This window comes from Rhinatrema bivittatum, chromosome 2 (genome assembly GCF_901001135.1).
Source record: "Rhinatrema bivittatum chromosome 2, aRhiBiv1.1, whole genome shotgun sequence".
NCBI lineage: Eukaryota > Metazoa > Chordata > Amphibia > Gymnophiona > Rhinatrematidae > Rhinatrema > Rhinatrema bivittatum.
The window spans coordinates 816,067,416-816,085,071 of NC_042616.1; the positions used below are offsets into that span (position 1 = coordinate 816,067,416).

Sequence of the window (17,656 nt, forward strand, 5' to 3'; positions counted from 1 at the left end):
GAGGATTTCAGAGCTCAAGCAACGCAGAATCTGTCAGCAAGAAAAAGGGTTTGGCAGCTGGGATTCAGTGCTGAAAAGTGCAGAGTCATGAGTTTGGGGTGCGGTAACCCAAAAGAGTTGTGTGTGATGGGGGGGCCTGAGAGGGCAAAGGGAAAGGAGACCGGCCAGGGGAGCAGGGAGTTTCCGGCGAGTTCTGCTCAAATTCTTTACAACTCCGCGTCTTTAGCTAATAACTTCTTTCTGGATTACATTTGAAATTCATTTCTTGTGTTATTTTCAGCAATATATAAAGTTTGCAGGCTTTTGCAGAACTTTAAATGTTTTTTGCTCAGAATTCACCGAGGAGTAACGCGTGCGTACGGAAGTGCCATATCCTCTTCCTAAACCTGCCCGCGCTGGCACCTCCGTTATATGCAGTGGTGTCTGATTAAGGGGGAAACCGTGCACTCATTCTTACCCACAGTTTTTTTTTTCTCAGGCCCCAAGCCAGGAAAGATGAAGGAGCCCTTCCCCACTTCAGGTCACAAAACGCCGTCACCGTCTGTGTCTTTTTTTTCCCTATATAAGAGTGGGATCGCTGTATCAGAGAGGACTCTGTGTAACTAGATGGCAGATTGCAGAACCTTCGCTTATTTCCAAGCAGGTTTAACCTTCGAGGGCCGAAGAGAGATGCAAGGCTGCCATGTGTTGGTTCAGGCCTCTGATTCCCTGACATGACGGCAGCAGCGATGAGCTCGGTGTTCCTCAGCCCAGCTCCAGTCCTCCTCGGGTCCTTTTTGATCTTGAACCAAAAACTAACCCGAGAGCGAATTCTAACCCAATTGTGGGATGCTTGAAGCGCGTTTCCTCAGAGAGAAATCAAAAAGTGCTTGCCCTGTAATAGGTGTTCTCCGAGCTCGTCGCACAAACCCAACCTTTGCTCGCCTTCATGAGCTTTTAAAGACAGGGCAGAGGCAATTCTGCCGGCACGTGGCCGCGCAGGAACTGCAGCACGAGTCCAGGGGAACTGAGAAATCTCCTAGAAAGCTGCGGAGGAAGCCGCCCGGTTCGGCCCCGGTTGTGTGACTGCCCTCAGAGAACCCCTGTCACAGGGGAAGTAACTTTGTTCTGTAAAATCGCGTCCATTTTTCCAGTCACGCTGAAATTTCTGCTGCAGAATATTGTGATGTCATTGTGCATTTTGAAAGCTGCCCTGCTATTGGTTAGTAGTCATCAGAAGGGGAACGTGGCCTCGTGCAGTGTTCACCCATTTCCTCTTTTCCTCAGGAACCGGCATTTGTAGGAATGTTTTCATTGAGTTTTGGGGGTGGTGATGACCCACACTGCTCTCTTCCCATTTCAGATTACAGCCCCCGGAGCGTGACCTCCCCCGGAAGGCTGGTAAGAAATCTTGTGTATATGTGTGAGTGTGTGTGTGAGAGAGATGGCTGCTCCGTATCTCAGTCTATAAATCTCCCTTCCATCGCCTGCAGCTGGGCTTCCTCTGTCTGTCCTCGCCCAGCTGTACTTGCTGGGAAGTGGGCTGGCAGGACGGTCTCCCTCCACGGGGATAGCAGCTGGGAGGTGCCTCCTCGTCACGCTCTGCCCGCGACAGGGCAGCAGTCCTCTCTCAGGCCCCGCCCCGGGCATGGGCCGTAAGGTCTCGTGCTTGGGTTCTCCGTCACGGAGGGGGGAGAGAGCGTGCGGTGCAAACGCGGGGAAGCGTCCCGCGCTCGATTCCGTGACGCGGAGGGAGAGCTTTCAGCGGCGCTCTCGCAGAAGTGTCTCACGCGGGGCTCTGTCGCCCTGAGGGGGGAAAATGTTCACTGTCACGTGCGCAGACGTGTCCCATGGCCGCAGTGCCCGCTCACACGTGTATTTGGGCCTCTCCTGTGTATTTGGGCCTCTCCTGTGTATTTGGGCCTCTCCTGTGAATTGTAATAGTTTGGCTTTCCAAATAGCGTTCGAGGCTGCCCACAGCATTACTAGGATTCAGCCACATTAAGTCCCTTACCCCAAAGAGTTTATAATCTTAAGTTGGGCACCTGAGGCAACAGGAGATAGACCTGCCCGAGATTTCCGGCTGTGTCAGCGGGAGAAGGGGGGATGTGAACCCAGCCCATTCCTCTAACCACTAGGCCCGAGCTCTCCGGTCCAGGTGCTGGGGTGCGGCCTTCCTGCTGCCTCGGGCTCCGTCTCACACTCTCTCTATCTCTACCTTCTTTTTGTTTTATTTGCTGCCCCTTCAAGTCCATGTCTGAAAAGAAGTTTGACTACAGAGAGTTTGCTGCTATTCCTTCTTCCAAACCCGTTTACGATATCCAGGTACCACCTGCATGTGCCTGTCGCCCTCGTCCCTCTGTCCTGTAATCGGAGAGCATCCTGCAGCCCCCTCCCCCCCTTCGGGATCATGGGATGGAGCCAGTGGTGGGGGAAGAGGGGTTCTGTCTTTCTTACTGGTTGGGGGGGAGCTTGAGAAGTGGCGAGAGGTGTTCCTGTGATTGGGATGCTGGGGGGTGAATAATCAGCCTGGGAAGCAGATGCTCTTCCAGCTGCAGGGGACCCGCCAGTCAGTTTCTCTCTCTTCCATGCCAGGGTACGGAAACGAAGCTGTGGCTCAGCCCAGTAACGCCACAGAGCTGTGCTTGGGTCACTGCTATGGAAAACTGCTAGCATGGGCTCGCTCGCTTGTGCCAAGGGGGCTCCCTGGACTTGACCTTACCTTGCATGTTCCTGCTGTTCCGTGGTGTCTCCCGTCCAGTGTCCGTGAATGCTCGCAGTCCCCGCTGCCTGTCTGTGTGGGAGGGATTCAGAGGCGCCCGTGAATCTTGACGGAGCTGTCTGGAGTGGGGGATCTGCTCTTTTACTGGTCTGAGTGAAGCAGAATTGGCCATCGGTATGGACTCTGCGTGTCCGTCGGTCACAGCAGATTAGACTGCAGTGCTCGGCCCTTTCTACTGCAGACCTCTTGCCCCCAGGTCTGATCGTGGCTCGACCAGTCGTGGTGTACATAGGACTCCATGGAGATGTGGCCATCCCTCTCATTCCCTGGTTTACTGTCTCCTCTGGTCTTGGTGATCTCTCACCTTTAGTAAAGACCATGGAGGCAGCACACAGAGTAGCTGTGATTTATTTATTTTAAAAGGCCTGTATTCTGCCTATAATGAAGCATTCATGCCAGGCGGATTACATCATTAAATAACGAACAATCATAAAATACATTCAGACTAATAAAACGCACATTAACAGTTCCTTCCCATCACCAGTTGTCGGTAGATTTACCTCTAAATGAAAAGCCTGCTTAAACAGGTAAGTCTCCAATAGCCTTTAGTAAGATCTCCAGCAGAGATTTCCAAATCTTTGGGCCCTATCACAAAATTAAAGGTCGTTTAATTTGGGAGGAGGGAGATGTAGAGCAAGCACAATCCCCCTTCCTGCCTGCCTGGATGTGGTGGACCCACAAGCTGAGTTATAAGCCGAGACCCGCCCGCTGCAGACCCTGCTCCAGGTCCTGGGCGCGCCATGCTTTGGTTCTCATGTTGTCTCTTTCTCTCTCTCTTCCAGTCTCCTGATGTAGGACAGCATGTGAAGTACATGGATGACACTAACAGCTCAGGTGAGTCTGAATGCGGGTAACCCTGGGAATGGCCCTAGCCACAGCAGGCACTAAAGATGATAAGTTTATGCATTGGATGGTGTTGGTTTATTGTAACCCACTTGAGCTTCTTCATAGGTGGTGGGAATTGATATTTAAATAATAAATGATAGGTTTCCTGGGTGCTCCTGACATTCCAGGCGTGCCAGAGAGCCCCGGTATCTGTGCGCTGCTACTCCAGGGATCCCGACCGTGCACCACTCTGTCCCGGAAACCACACTCGTCCCTCACACGCCTCCACTGCCTCGAGAATAAGCACCAATTCATGTAAGAAGGGGAGCGAGATCGCTGTAGTGTCTTCTGTAAGAGCCAGGGCTGCCTTGTATCCCAGCTTCTCTGTGCGTACCCAGGTCAGTCCAGATGGAGACAGACAGTTTTATTGACACTCCTATGTAACAGTGTGCCACCTGATGTCCCTCAGTATTGCTCTGTCTCCAGCAGATGGCAGATAGTGAAAAACCTGCAGTTAGAGTACAATAAAGCAAGCAGAAGATTTAGAAGGTCTCAGAGGGAGCCTCCCAGGGAGTGTAAGGTCCTGGTGGGGGCTATCCTCCCTGGTCTGAGACCTGGTGGGGGCTATCCTCCCTGGTCTGAGACCTGGTGGGGGCTATCCTCCCTGGTCTGAGACCTGGTGGGGGCTATCCTCCCTGGTCTGAGACCTGGTGGGGGCTATCCTCCCTGGTCTGAGACCTGGTGGGGGCTATCCTCCCTGGTCTGAGACCTGGTGGGGGCTATCCTCCCTGGCCTGAGACCTGGTGGGGGCTATCCTCCCTGGTCGAGGCGGACGAGCAGGGAGTCGCTGACCCTTCCTTAGCTCACTGCAGTTAGATGTGGCTGACATCTGGTGGTCCAGATCCCTCAGCTTACACAATCCTGTCTGCTCCACCAAGGACACAGGGAAGTATTTTATTTCTTTCTCTTCTCTTTTTTGCTGGTAAAGTTTTAAAAACTAAAGAAATAAAAATGAGGTGATGATTTGTTTTATTTCTCTGTCGCTGTTCACTTCTTAGATCGGGGATACAGGTGATGCAGTGCACCGGGCAGGTCTCCCAGCGTCACTAGTTCGGCAGTGCTGAGACTAGAGGTGCAGCTTCAGTCTCTAAATGTGCGTTCCAAGCCAAATGCCTGCCTCGGATCACGTTCACGACTCGGTCATCAATCTATGCGCCGGGTGTGCTGCTGATGGGGAAGTCGCATTGGCAGGGCCCTCCCCTCGTGCTTGTACTGCATCTTCGGCGCACCGCACCAGAACGTCTCCCGGAGCTTCTCTCTCCAGTGCAGGGGGATGACTGCCATTTTGGATGCTGCCACATGGCTTTGGTTTTGGGGGAGTCTGAGCCCCCACCATGCCTGTTGCCAGGTACTATGGATCCTGGGATGGATCAGGATGATTTAGAAGGAGAAGATTTCCCTATGGATTTGGGGCTTACAGATGATGGATCCACTCAGGATTAGGATTCCGATGACACTCAGGTTTCTTCTTCTGAGTTTGTTCTCCTGATGCACAAGGCCTTTCTGACTAGGAAAGCATTGGGGGGGGGGGGGGGTCATGGTGATTCACAGCCTCAACATCAAAGCATGAACAAAATCTAATCCTCCTAAAAGAGAGTGTGCTGAGGGAGTTCAGCGTGTCTTGGCTCTGGTGATCCGTAGTGTGATACAGATGATTTGGAGCATCTGCAGGAGGCCTCTGGGGTGGTCCCTGGAGAGAGTCCACTGCAGGATGTGCCAGACTTGACCCAAGATCCGCAGGAGGTGCCTGTGGCTGAAGGCGCTGATTCCAAGGTGGTTCGCCTTTTTCGCAGCGAGGAGCTTTGGCCGCTGATTCCACTGGTTCTCCAGGAGCTTGGAATCAAGGTGCTGCAGGAGGAGTCTGACTTGGAGGATGCAGAACCAGTTTTGGATGGCCTGAGAGAGCCGGTCAAAGCATTTTGCTTTCACAAGTCTGTGAAGAAGTTGGTGGTCACGGAGTGAGATATTGCTGAGTCCAGTCTGCAAGTCGGAAGACCTATGGCAAAGCTCTATCCTCTACCGGAGGACACCTTGGAGTTGTTGTCTCTGCCCAAATTGGATGGCTTGGTGTTGGCAGTCACCAAGAAAACTACTATTCCAGAAGCAGACTCTGCCGCATTGAGGGATGTGCAGGATCTAAAGTTGGAGCTCCATCTCAAGAGGCTTTTTGAGGTTTCCCCTCTAGCCATCAAGGCTGCGGTGTGCAGCAGTCTGGTGCAGAGGGCATGTCTCTAGTGGGTCCAGCAGTTGCAAGAGTCATATCCTGAAGGAGAAGTGGAAGTGCAGCAGGCGGATCATCTGGAAGCAGCAGTGGCATATGGAGCCGATGCCTTTTATGATCTAATCAGGACCTCGCCATGGGTTATGATGTTGGTAGTGTCCGGTAGGTGTCTGTATGGTTGCGGAATTGGTCAGCGGATGTTTGGTCCAAGTTGCAGCTTGGGGCACTTCCCTTTACATGAAAGTTGTTTGGAGAAGACTTGGAAAAGATAATGAAGCATCTGGGTGAATCTAAGGTGCACAAGTTGCTGGAGGACAAGCCTCGGGGTAGAAAGTTGGTGCCTGTGCGGGCTAGGTTTAAAGACAACAGAAGGATTCATCAGTCCAAAAGTTCTGGGGATTCACAGCAGCATTTTATGCTAGGGCTTTGTCCTAGGGGCAGTCCTTTCAAGTGGGCCGAAGGCCTGCCTAGGACAATTCTAGTACCAGTTCTAGAAGGACAACGCCTTTGCAGTGACGAGAGGCTGGCCCCCTCTTCGGTTCCAGCTGTCAGCAGGCGTTTATCGCTTTTTTTTTTGAGGAGTGGGTCAAGATTACCAGGGACCAGTGGGTCCTCGAGGTGGTAAAAGATGGCTACACTTTAGATTTTGCTCATCCCATCAGGGATGCCTTGGTCTTTTCCCCTTGTGGTCCGCTTGCAAAGTAGTTGGCAATCCAAGAAATAGATTATTTGAAGCTTCTGGGAGCCATAGTGCTACTTCCCTTAGGGGAACAGAGAACAGGGAGGTATTTCATCTGTTTCGTCGTACCAAAGAAGGAAGGGTTACTCAGGCCCATTTGGGATTTAAAGAAAGTAAATTCGACCCTCAGAGTTCTGCGGTTTTGCATGAAAACCTTAAGGTCAGTCATTGTGACAGTGCGTGGAGGAGAGTACTTGGTATCTCTAGATCTGACAGAGGCTTATCTGCACATAGCCATCAGGCTGGACCATCAAAGGTTTCTGCGGTTCATGATTCTTGGGGAACATTTTCAGTTTGAAGCCCCCTTCTCTTTGGACTAGCAATGACGCTGCGAACATTCACCAAGGTAGCGGTGGTGGCGTTAAGAAGGGAAGGAGTGCTAGGGTATCCATATCTGGACGATTGGCTCATCAGGACAAAGTTAGAGGCTTTCTGTCGGTGGTCTTTGCAGAAGGTGCTGGACCGGTTGCAGTCATTAGGCTGGTGGGTGGTGAATATTCCAAAGAGCCAATTCATTCCCTCTCAGTTCCTGGAGTATTTAGGGGGATGGTTCGACAAGAGGGAGGGGAGAGTATTCCTCACGGAGGACAGGATGCGGAAGCTTCAGGGACAGATTAGTCTCCTGCTGGGGCTTTCAACGCCCAGGGTTTGGGACTATTTGCAGGTCCTGGGTTCCATGGCTTCAACCTTGGAGTCAGTCCCTTGGCTTTTGCACATATGCAACCTCTCCAGAGGGCTTTTCTCTCCCTATGGAATCCCTTTGTCAGGAAAATTTCATATTCCTCTTCCGTTAGAGGGGGAAGGCAGGAACAGTCTCTCCTGCTGGCTACTTCGGACCATTCTGGAATGGGGAGTGTCACTGGACGTTCCGGATTGGGTGGTGGTTACTACCGCTGCCAGTCTCTCAAGCTGGTGAGCTATGTGCCAGGATCAGATGGCGCATGGCCGGTGGTCGAAGAAAGAGGCTTCTCCATCTGTCTTGCAGCCTGGCTTTTGAGAGGAGGCAACTGACGGCGTTGGTTTATCCTGAAGCGGTTATTACTACCTTGCTGCAGGCCAGATGGACTTCCACGTCTCTATCTTATGTGTGGGTCTGGAAGGTCTTCGAGTCCTGGTGTATGGGTCGAGAAGTGCAGGCATTGCAAGCCTACGGTGTTGCATAATTTGACCTTTCTGCAAGAGAGTTGGCAAAAGGTTTGGCTTTTAATTCTCTGAGGTGCATGTAGCAGCCCTCAGCTCTCTCCATGGTAAAGTACAAGGTTATCCCCTGTCCACGCATCCGGATGTTGTATGTTTTCTTCGTGGGGCAAAGAACTTTCTGCCGCCAGTGAGGAAGCAGCATCTGTCTTGGTATCTGAATTTGGTGCTTTCGGCATTATGTACCGCTCCGTTTGAATCGCTGAGGAGAGCGACTTTGAAGGACTTAACGCTTAAGGTGGTTTTTCTGGTGGCCATTTGTTCAGCTAGGAGGATTTTGGAGCTACAGGCGTATCCTGCCGGGATCAGTTTTTGCAGATTTCGGAGGCAGGGGTGTTGCCAAAGGTAGCGTCCAGGTTTCACATTAATTAGACTGTGGAACTACTGGCCTTTCCGCATCTGGATTTCTCAGCCCCTCATGCAAAGGAACTGAGGCTTTTGGACATCTGCCAGATATTGTTACGATATCTGAAGGTCATGAATGAATTTCGCACGTCAGATCACCTTTTCGTTTTCTGGATTGGCCCAAGGAATTGGCGTCAAGCTTCCAAAGCTGCAATTACGTGTTGGCTAAAGCAGGCAATCAATTCGGCAAATATTTCTAGGGGTTGAGGGTTTGCAGGCAGCTTCTTGGACTGAGGCCCAGCAGGTGTCACTGCAGGAGATCTGCAGGGCAGTGTTGTGGAAGTTGCTGCACGCTTTTGCCAGATACTATTGGTTGGATGTCAGGGCTCCAACTGTGGCCGATTTTGATGAGTGTTCTGCGAGTGGGACTCTCCAGATCTCACCCAGTTTATTGGGATGAGGTACAACCCAGGAGTCTGGACTGATCTGGGTACATGCAGGGAAAGGAAACTTTTGGTTCTTACCTGCTAATTTTCATTCCTGTAGTACCACCGATCAGTCCAGACACCCACCCATGGTATATGGGGGAGATTTGTCTGCTCGTTTCATAGGTATGTCTGACTTATTGCAGAGTTGTTAGCAGGATACTATGCTGTTTTCACTTTTCCCAAGTTTATTTCATTGTGTCACCACCCACTTGTTCGTGGGTATCTGGGTGTGCTGTTAAAATTAGTTGTTTGGCTTTGGCATCTTGGCTTGGATACAGTTCCATATTGAGGGGACTGCAGGTGGCACACTGTAATATAGCAGTTTCAGTAAAACTTTATCTGTCTCCATCTGCTGGCAGGGGTATAAAACCCAGGAGTCTGGACTGAATTGTGGTACTACAGGAACAAAAATTAGCAGGTAAGAACAAATTTTCTTATGTCTATCCTGTAGGAAAGAGGTCACTGTAACATCCTGACCTGTCTCTCCTGTAGGAACAAGGTAGCTAGTGTCCTGGCACATTCTTCTGTAGGAGTGAGGATACCCTTGTATCCTAGCATGTCTGGCCTATAGAAAAGAGATCACTGTAGAATCCTAGTGCATCTTTCCTATATGAATAAGGTACCTTTTAGTGTCCCGACATGGCTCTCCCATAGGAGCGAGGTCCCGGCGCGGCTCTCCCATAGGAGCGAGGTCCCTGCGGTGACCCGACGCGGCTCTCCTGTAGGAGCAAGGTCCTCGCGGTGTCCTGACGTGGCTCTCCCGTAGGAGAGAGGTCCCTTCGGTGTCCCGACATGACTCTCCCGTAGGAGCGAGGTCCCTGTGGTGTCCCGACATGACTCTCCCGTAGGAGCGAGGTCCCTGTGATGTCTCGACGCGGCTCTCCCGTAGGAGCGAGGTCCTCGCGGTGTCCCGACGTGGCTCTCCCATAGGAGCGAGGTCCTCATGGTGTCCCGACGCGGCTCTCCCGTAGGAGCGAGGTCCCTGCGGTGTCCTGGCGCGGCTCTCCCGTAGGAGCGAGGTCCCTGCGGTGTCCCGACGCGGCTCTCCCATAGGAGCGAGGTCCTCATGGTGTCCCAGTGCGGCTCTCCCGTAGGAGCGAGGTCCCTACGGTGTCCCGGCGCGGCTCTCCGTAGGAGCAAGGTCCCTGCGGTGTCCTGGCACGGCTCTCCCGTAGGAGCGAGGTCCCTGCGGTGTCCCGGCGCGGCTCTCCTGTAGGAACGAGGTCCCTGTGGTGTCCCGGTGCGGCTCTCCTGTAGGAGCAAGGTCCCTGTGATGTCCCAACGCGGCTCTCCTGTAGGAGCGAGGTCCCTGTGATGTCCCGACGCGGCTCTCCCGTAGGAGCGAGGTCCCTGCGGTGTCCCAACGCGGCTCTCCCGTAGGAGCGAGGTCCCTGCAGTGTCCCGACGCGGCTCTCCCGTAGGAGCGAGGTCCTCGTGGTGTCCCGGTGCGGCTCTCCCGTAGGAGCAAGGTCCTCGTGGTGTCTCGGTGTGGCTCTCCTGTAGGAGCGAGGTCCTCGTGGTGTCTCGGTGTGGCTCTCCTGTAGGAGCGAGGTCCTTGCGATGTCCCAGCGCGGCTCTCCCGTAGGAGCGAGGTCTTCGTGGTGTCCCGGCGCGGCTCTCCCGTAGGAGCGAGGTCCTTGCGGTGTCCCTGCCGGTGTGTCACTCCTGAGGGGGGGGGGGGGGGTGGACAAGATCCTTGCATTGTCGCACCCCTCTCCTGTAGATACAGGACTGTTTCTTCTTTTGAGGCTTTTCCCCCTGTCTCGTTCTGCTCTAGACTGAGCCCTCTGATGAGCAGCTTGGAACTCCGGGTAGGCTCCTCTGCATCATGACGGGTTGTGTGTAGTGCACGGCGCATGGCCCAGATTGTGCGGTACACTCGTGGGATCAGAGCTTGTTGCCCCTTCCTTTAGTTCCCAGTGAACCCTGACTCACGTTTTATCTTAGGAGGGGGGAGGGGATTAAAATGTTACCAAGGTGCTCCAGCCATTGATGGCCCCGGCTTTTCAGTGGCCGCTGGTCGTCATTTGGAGAGGGGAGAAGATGGGTGAGACAGCTGGTTTCACTAGGAATGTACCCTTAAATCTGGCAAATGCTCCCAGCTGTATGAAGTTGCATGTTTATGGCCTCAAATCACGTCGGTCACCATCCAATATGGAGCAGGGCATGAGAAATGAATGCTTCGCCTGTGCTGGCACTGGTGTCCCACGCTCTGGGGATCACGGCGAGGCTGGAGAGGGCTGATCTGAAATCCCCCCCTGCTCCATGTGAGAGGAATGGAGGGGGGACGTCGAGCTTGTTCCCTCTCCCAGCCCGCTTCTGTCACTGCATTGCCAATTAATTGCCAGTGTGATGTACTAACCCAGCACCCTGGTGCCAGCCTGCCATTAATCCCCCTCTCTCTCTCGCTCTCTCTCAGTTCCCCCGACGCAGGAGGAGGATGGTGAGGTGGAAGGGGGAGGATCAGCGGAGAACGTCTCGGCGTTTGAAGAAATCTCTCTGTACAGCAGCAAGAGGAAGCTTGGGCAGACACGGCGGACCCTGGAGGCTGCTGCGCCCACCTAACGTGCCTGACAGCCGAGAGGGCGGGGGCTGCGCACATGCCCTGCACCACCACCAGCCTGGAACTGTAAAAATCCCCCCACTGCAGAATAACCTGGGGGGGTGGGACCAGCAACTCCTCGGACAGTGCTCGCTGCAGCCGCCTGACCCATGGGCTAGCGTTTAAGAGACACGGAGTCGAGAATGCTGCTCCTTTTTAAAAAAGAGAAAAAAAAAAAAAAAAAGTTTTATGCATGAGGTGGTGACGCGGATTTTTCCCCCCAGTGGAAAACGGGAGGGGGGGGGGAGGGCCGGAGGCGCTGGCAGAACTGGGCGGTGCTGGAGCTCTGCAGCCGCTCGCTGTGGAGAGGGGGGTGCGGGAGGGGGGGGAGGGTAGTGTGGCTCCATCGTCACCCGGAAGGAAAGGGCGCCGGAATTCAAATGTTTGTTTGTTTTTTATCAAGTCTCGCACCAATGGCAGGCGGTTGAAGTCCTGGGACTGTAAATAGTGCGCGTGTGAGTGACTGAATGCGAGAGGTGGCAACCCAGCGCTTGCCTTTTCCTTCCTGAAACCCGTGTGCTCCGAATATCCTACGCGACGCATCGCTCTCTGGACTGGACTCTCGCTGGGCCTCGGCCGATGGGGGTTGGGGGTATTATTTTACTTTCGAGGAGGAGGGGGGCACTAGCAGTTTACTCGCGCCTCCTTGGGTTTCCGGCTCTGTCGGAGCCTGTCTGCCGCGAGCCTTCGTTCACCACTTCTTTCTCTGGGGCCTGGCTGCGGCAGCGACGCTGGTTGCTACCTTGTGTGCTGACTGGGATTCCCCCACCCCCCCAGCCCCAGCCCGAGGAGGAGGAGGACGACAGCCCGGCCATCAAACCTGGATCCCCCCGCCTAACATTGCTCAGCCTGGGGAAAAGCTGCTGCATGCGTTCAGCATGAGCTTCCTTCTACAATTTCAGATCTGTTTTGAATGCTTAGTTTCAGTATGGCAAGGACTCAGATTAAAACCCAGAAGCTCCTAGAAACAATTTCCGACAATTTGCCAAATGCCAATATTTAAATTGTCTCCTGCCATAAGTACAGTGGAAGAGAAAGATGTCCATGGGCATGGGGCAGTGACAGTTCGGTGCTGGTAACGTTGGGCCCGGATGGTTGAATCCCAGAAGAATTCATTCCTTACTCAGCAAATCATTTTCCAGGCTGCTTTATTTTTATGTATGTATACAGACCGCCATTGTTCCATGCATTGCTGTGCCACGACAGGTCTTTTGTGATCTATTCTTACTCGATATGTACCCCGAGTCGGCTTGTATGTTGTCTCCAGGCCCGGTACTGGGGCTGCTTCCTCAAGGGGAGCTCCAGCTGTCTTCCAGGCCTGATAGAGTGAGGGGAGGTTCTGCTGTGTTGGGGGAAAGTATTCAGATTGTTTGCATGGATGAAATTTGGATTTGGCATCTTGTGTGAGGGATTGTATAGCCTGTCCTGGGAATCCATTGCTGTTAAGAGGAGTTTGAAGTTAATAGACCAAGCTGGAACCGTTTTTCCACTTGGGAGGATCAGGAGAGAGACCTTGGAAAGTCACGCTGGTGGTACTTAACATTCACATCTTCCTTGGATTTCTTGCTTTGCTGGCTGAGTGCTGGCAGTGAGGGGGGGATATTCATAGGAGGAGGCTGGGAACAAATCTTCACTCTCCTCCCAGCACGTGTACCCTCCTGTGGGCCATACGTGTGGAAGTGTGGCTGGGTTCCTTGCTGAGGTTTGGCCTTCCTTTCTTGCGTGGGTGTGTATTTATGTTTGGTTGTGTGGATGGGTGGGTGGTGTACATCTGTACTCTACTTGTGAGCGAGCAGATGGGTGTATTTATGTGTGCCTGAATGCTCTGGGTGTATTTATGTATGAGCGCATGCGAGTGCCCCTCTCTCACCATTGCTAACTGCTGTCAGTCGGACACCTCTCCCGTCCTCCCAAAACCTGTCGGCGTGTCTCTCACTAAAGCACACTGTCACCGGGCCCGGCAGGCTCTTCCTTCCTGCCACCTTTGCTTTCCCCCCCCATGCACGAGTGCCTCAGTCTGCTGGTGGCGTTGCATCTTTTCGCAGTGTCTGCCTACCTGCAGTCTCGTTCCTCCGCACCCCCAGTCTGCCAGAGGTGTCTCTCCCCCCCCACCCCCCTCCGTGCCCTTTATTTGCTAGCAGTCTTGTCCCCCTCCATGTCCTGAGCCCGCCCTCAGTCTGCCGGCGATGTCTGTCCCCTCTCTCCTCAGTTGCCCAGTTCTCTCCTTTCCTATCCCAGGGCTGCGTCTTGCATGTATATTTCCTGAAAGACTGGATTCTTGTTCCTCGTGTCTCTGTCTTCACTCTGAAGGTAGACTCCTCATTTTACCTGGATTTGTACCACATTTTATGTCTCTTAATTGAAAGGGGGTGGGGGGGGGAGGGGATAGGACTGTGACCTGATAACTGCCAGAGGGAGGTGTTGAGTAAAATAAATAGTTTGATTTTATGATTATATTTTGTTTAGTTTTGATCTACTAATTTTAGTGCTTTGATTTTTAACTGGAGTGCAGCTCAGAAAATACACAAAATCAGGGCCTGGTTCCATGGAATAAGTTGATTTCCCTTCTCCCTTCGGCGCCTTGAGTGACAAGCTAGCGATCATGTGCTGATTATTACAGCCAGCTTCTCCTTGGGGCTTTTTCTCTTCCTGCAAAGGATTTGGGGGGTGGGGGTGGGATGGATCAGGGTTGTTTCTCCTTTGGGAGGAAACTCTGGGGAAATTAGACTGTAACTAGTGACATTTCTACAACCAAAGAAGTCTATTTTGTGGTTCTGGAACAATAAAGTTTCCTTTACATTTTATGCCTTGTGTAAAGACCTCTTTACTATTACAGTGGGGTATGGCAACACTAGCAAAGATCGCTCCCTACTCCTCTTCCTCAGAAGAGAGTCTGAATGTGTCATGCGTCACTATCTGCAGAACAAGTGTCGCTGGAGAGACATCTGCTTGTGGGTCCGGGTCATCCTGAATGGTGATGGGTCTGCTCTGCTCTCAGCACTCCCTCATAATGCAACCAAATTTGATGTAATCAACCAGAGGAAGAACATTAAGTAAAATTACTGTGGTAGCATTCAACGTTAAAAAGTGAGGAATTTAGGAAGAAACTAAAAGGAACAGCTGCATAGGTTAAAAGTGCACATGGAGCATGGCTATAGTGTTTAAAAATGCCATCTTGAAAGCCCAGATAAAATGTCTTCAACCCATTAAAAAAGGTCAAAGGACAAACGACTGCCAACATAGTTAAATGGCACTGTGAAAAAGCTTTTAAATCCAAAAGGCATTAAAAACAAAATGGAAAGCAAGTCCAAATAAAATACATAAGCATTGGCAAGCTAGATGCAAAATATCAATAAGGTAGTTCCAGAAATAGAGAAGCTTACCAAAAAGGCAAGAACTAATAAGTACTTTTCAAAATACATCAAAAGCAAGAAGCTTGTAAGTAAGTCAGTTGGACCACTACATGCCCAGAGAGTTAAAGGATTGATCAGGGAAGACAAAGCCATCAAAGAAAAAGTAAATGAATTCTTGATTTAGTTTTTACTGAAGTGAGTGTTGGCGATATCCACACTGCACCTGTTCTTTGAATGTGATAAGCCAGAGGAATTGAAGCAAATCACTGTGAAACTGGAGGATGTATGAGAACAAATTGACAGGCTAAGGAGCAGCAAATCGCCAGGACCTAATGGTATTTACTCCAGAATTCTGAAAGAACCCAAATATTAAATTGTAGACCTGCTGTTATTAATCTGTAACATATCATTCAAATCTACTACTATACCTGGGGACTGAAAGGTAGCCAATGTAACTAGGAATCTGTTTTCATCTTGAAATGACATGAAATCACCCTCAAAACCAGCTGTTTTGTTTGAATTCCAAATGTAACAAAACCCCTAAATAAATCTTGTTTCCAGGTTTTGTTCCCCCTTAAAACCTACGAGGGAAGAAATGCATGTTTTCATTTGAATGAGTCAACTTGTTGGGAGAGGGGGAAGGTATAGGACCAATCGCTAGGAAACAATTTTTCAACCAGCCTATCCTGGCAGGCCAGTTCTAGGTTTTTGGGGGGGTTTTAATGTGAAAGAGAAACCATTTTCAGTCACTAGAGTTCAGAGAATCAATACAAAGGTTGAAGCACCAGGCTCCTTTTTACAGAGACTGACAGATTACAGTTGGGAAGGAATTTCAGAAAGCAAGTAATATGTGCTTACTGCTTCAGTGATTATTGTATTTGTTCTGTTTGTATTGCAGCATATTTGCTGTTTCTGTGATACAGCAGCATGCACACAGTCATTTATTTATTCCCACTTAATGAATCGCTTAACAACAAGCTCTAGGCAATGGACAGAATAATCAGACAAAATAAATTACACAAAATATGTAAAAATCACAAAAAATAAGTCATAGCTACCCAAAACAAATCCATATAAAATAAATACAAAAAATAAACCCACCAGAAATAAAACAAATCCAAGAAATTTATACAGAGGACTAAATAAAAGCCTGACCAAAGAAATATGCCTTCAAAGCTTTAGAAAACTTCAGCAGGTCCTTTTTTTTTTTTTTTTTTAAACAGGGTTCAGATGGAAGAGAATGCCACAAAAATGGAGCAGCACTTGAGAAGGCCCAAGCTCTGGTACAAACCCATTCATAACCCCTAGGAGAGGAAATACACAAGCGAAAATCACTCTTTGATCTAAGTCTGCAAGTAGGAACAGAAGGCCGCAGCCTTTCCAGCAAAATCCTTAGGCCTGGCCCATACAAATCATCTTAAATTGGGCCCTGAAAAATATAGGAAGGCAGTGAAGATTGGCCAAAGCTGGGGAAATAGGATCACTGATAGATGTGACCGAGCAACAGCATTCTGAGCCCTCGGAAAAGGCTGGCCTAGCAACAAGGAATTACAGTAGCCCATTCTCGACAGCACCATGGATTGCACCACCCAAGTTTAAGGAGCCTGACTAAAGAAAGGGCCTACCAGGAATTTCTAGAAACTTCAGCTCAGGACCTGCTATGACTCATTCACAGAAGATTTTGTTGTCGAAGGCCAGGGCAACCATTGAGGACATAAGTGAGTACAGCGGTGTTTCTTCAGGAAAGCTAACAGTGACTATCGTGTGTACACTGTGACCCTAGAAAACCCCCAGGCTCCACCCTCTAGGGATGTCTTCAGTATGTCAATGCCATTAAGAGGCAGTAGACGTGGAAAGACAGAAAACCGAATCCCGCTGGGAGCAAGTAAAAACCAGTGGGAGTGGTGGGTGGTGGCAGCAGTGGGTGATGCCTGCAGCAGTACTATTAGCAGCCTCCTCCCCCTTGCCAGCCAAGACTAAACGTAATATTTTTTTCCAGAGGGAAAAGACAGAGAAACCTTGTGGCTCCAGAGATGCAGAGTTGGAGCGTCTATCTCCATCTTCCACTGTTGGTAGCAAATAAGGACAAAAGCAGTAGACTTGGTGGAAGTGGGGAGGGCACTAGGGCAACAGCCGAAGCTAGCCCGCCACTACCTGTGTCAATCTTGCCTGGCCTTGCTAGTGCACATCTTAGAATCTACTGATTCAGATGGAATCATATTTGGGTTTTGGAGATTTTTAGGGGCAGGGGGGATATTGCCAGTCTGGTAATTCAGGAGGATTTGGAGAATCTGGTTACACTTACTAGTGCGATATCTGCTGAAGAAGTAGGTAGCAGAGCCCTAGAGATGACAACTGCTATACTGCCAGGACCAAGAAGATAACCCCCCCTCCCCTTCAGCAAATAGATGATAGCCATGAGAGCGAGAGAGATGTCGCTGGCCCTTTCCCACCATCCACCCTGTGCCCAGCAAGCACCCAAACAACCAGAGATGGGATCCTGCAAGAAAGCGCTGGTGTGAAGATGCGTTAAAATACCGCCATGTAGTATCGTTTGCAAAACCGACATCTTGTCAATCTGGTTTTAGGAGAGGACGGTGTTAGCCTGGAGACCCCATCCTCCACTCAAAGCATGAGCAGCAGGAAAGCCGCAGGAAAAGAGGAAGTCATCTCCCAAGCTAACTATCTTACCACTTGTGATGTTGCAGGCCACCACCCCCACAACAGCGTCACTACTGGCACTAATGTTTGTGCTCCTTTTTCTGGTTTGTGCTTGTGCTGTTCCTTGTTTGTTTCATTCACTTTTTTCATTTATTGTATGAGAAAGGAGGTGGTTCTCTTTAATTCTGAATAAAAAGGACAAAGAACACATTTACCAGATGTTATTCCATCAGAAGATCCCTCTTGTGGGCTACAAGCGAATTTTGCTCATCCCCTGATGCAGAATATCGTTTTTCGAAACACAGACCCATGGCGGGACGTGCTGAGAGTGTAAGTTTCATTGACTAGTTTTTGCTAAAGAATTTGAATCATTGCTCTCAGCCGTTCTGGGAATGTCCATGCTG

At 50.8% G+C, this 17,656-nt stretch overlaps 1 protein-coding gene across 13 annotated transcripts in view; it reads left to right on the top strand.

Annotated features, from left to right (window-relative positions):
- The window catches only part of SCRIB (scribble planar cell polarity protein), a gene marked incomplete in the record, with an annotated part of 447,609 nt that extends 436,148 nt beyond the window's left edge, over positions 1–11,461 (top strand). For 10 of the 13 annotated variants that reach the window (XM_029592272.1, XM_029592264.1, XM_029592273.1 and 7 more), the window contains 4 exon segments: positions 1,343–1,380; positions 2,230–2,304; positions 3,544–3,595; positions 11,056–11,461. In XM_029592272.1, coding sequence (XP_029448132.1) covers positions 1,343–1,380; positions 2,230–2,304; positions 3,544–3,595; positions 11,056–11,201 — 311 coding nt within the window. 13 annotated transcript variants of the gene reach the window in all.
- Positions 11,462–17,656: the final 6,195 nt, after the last annotated feature.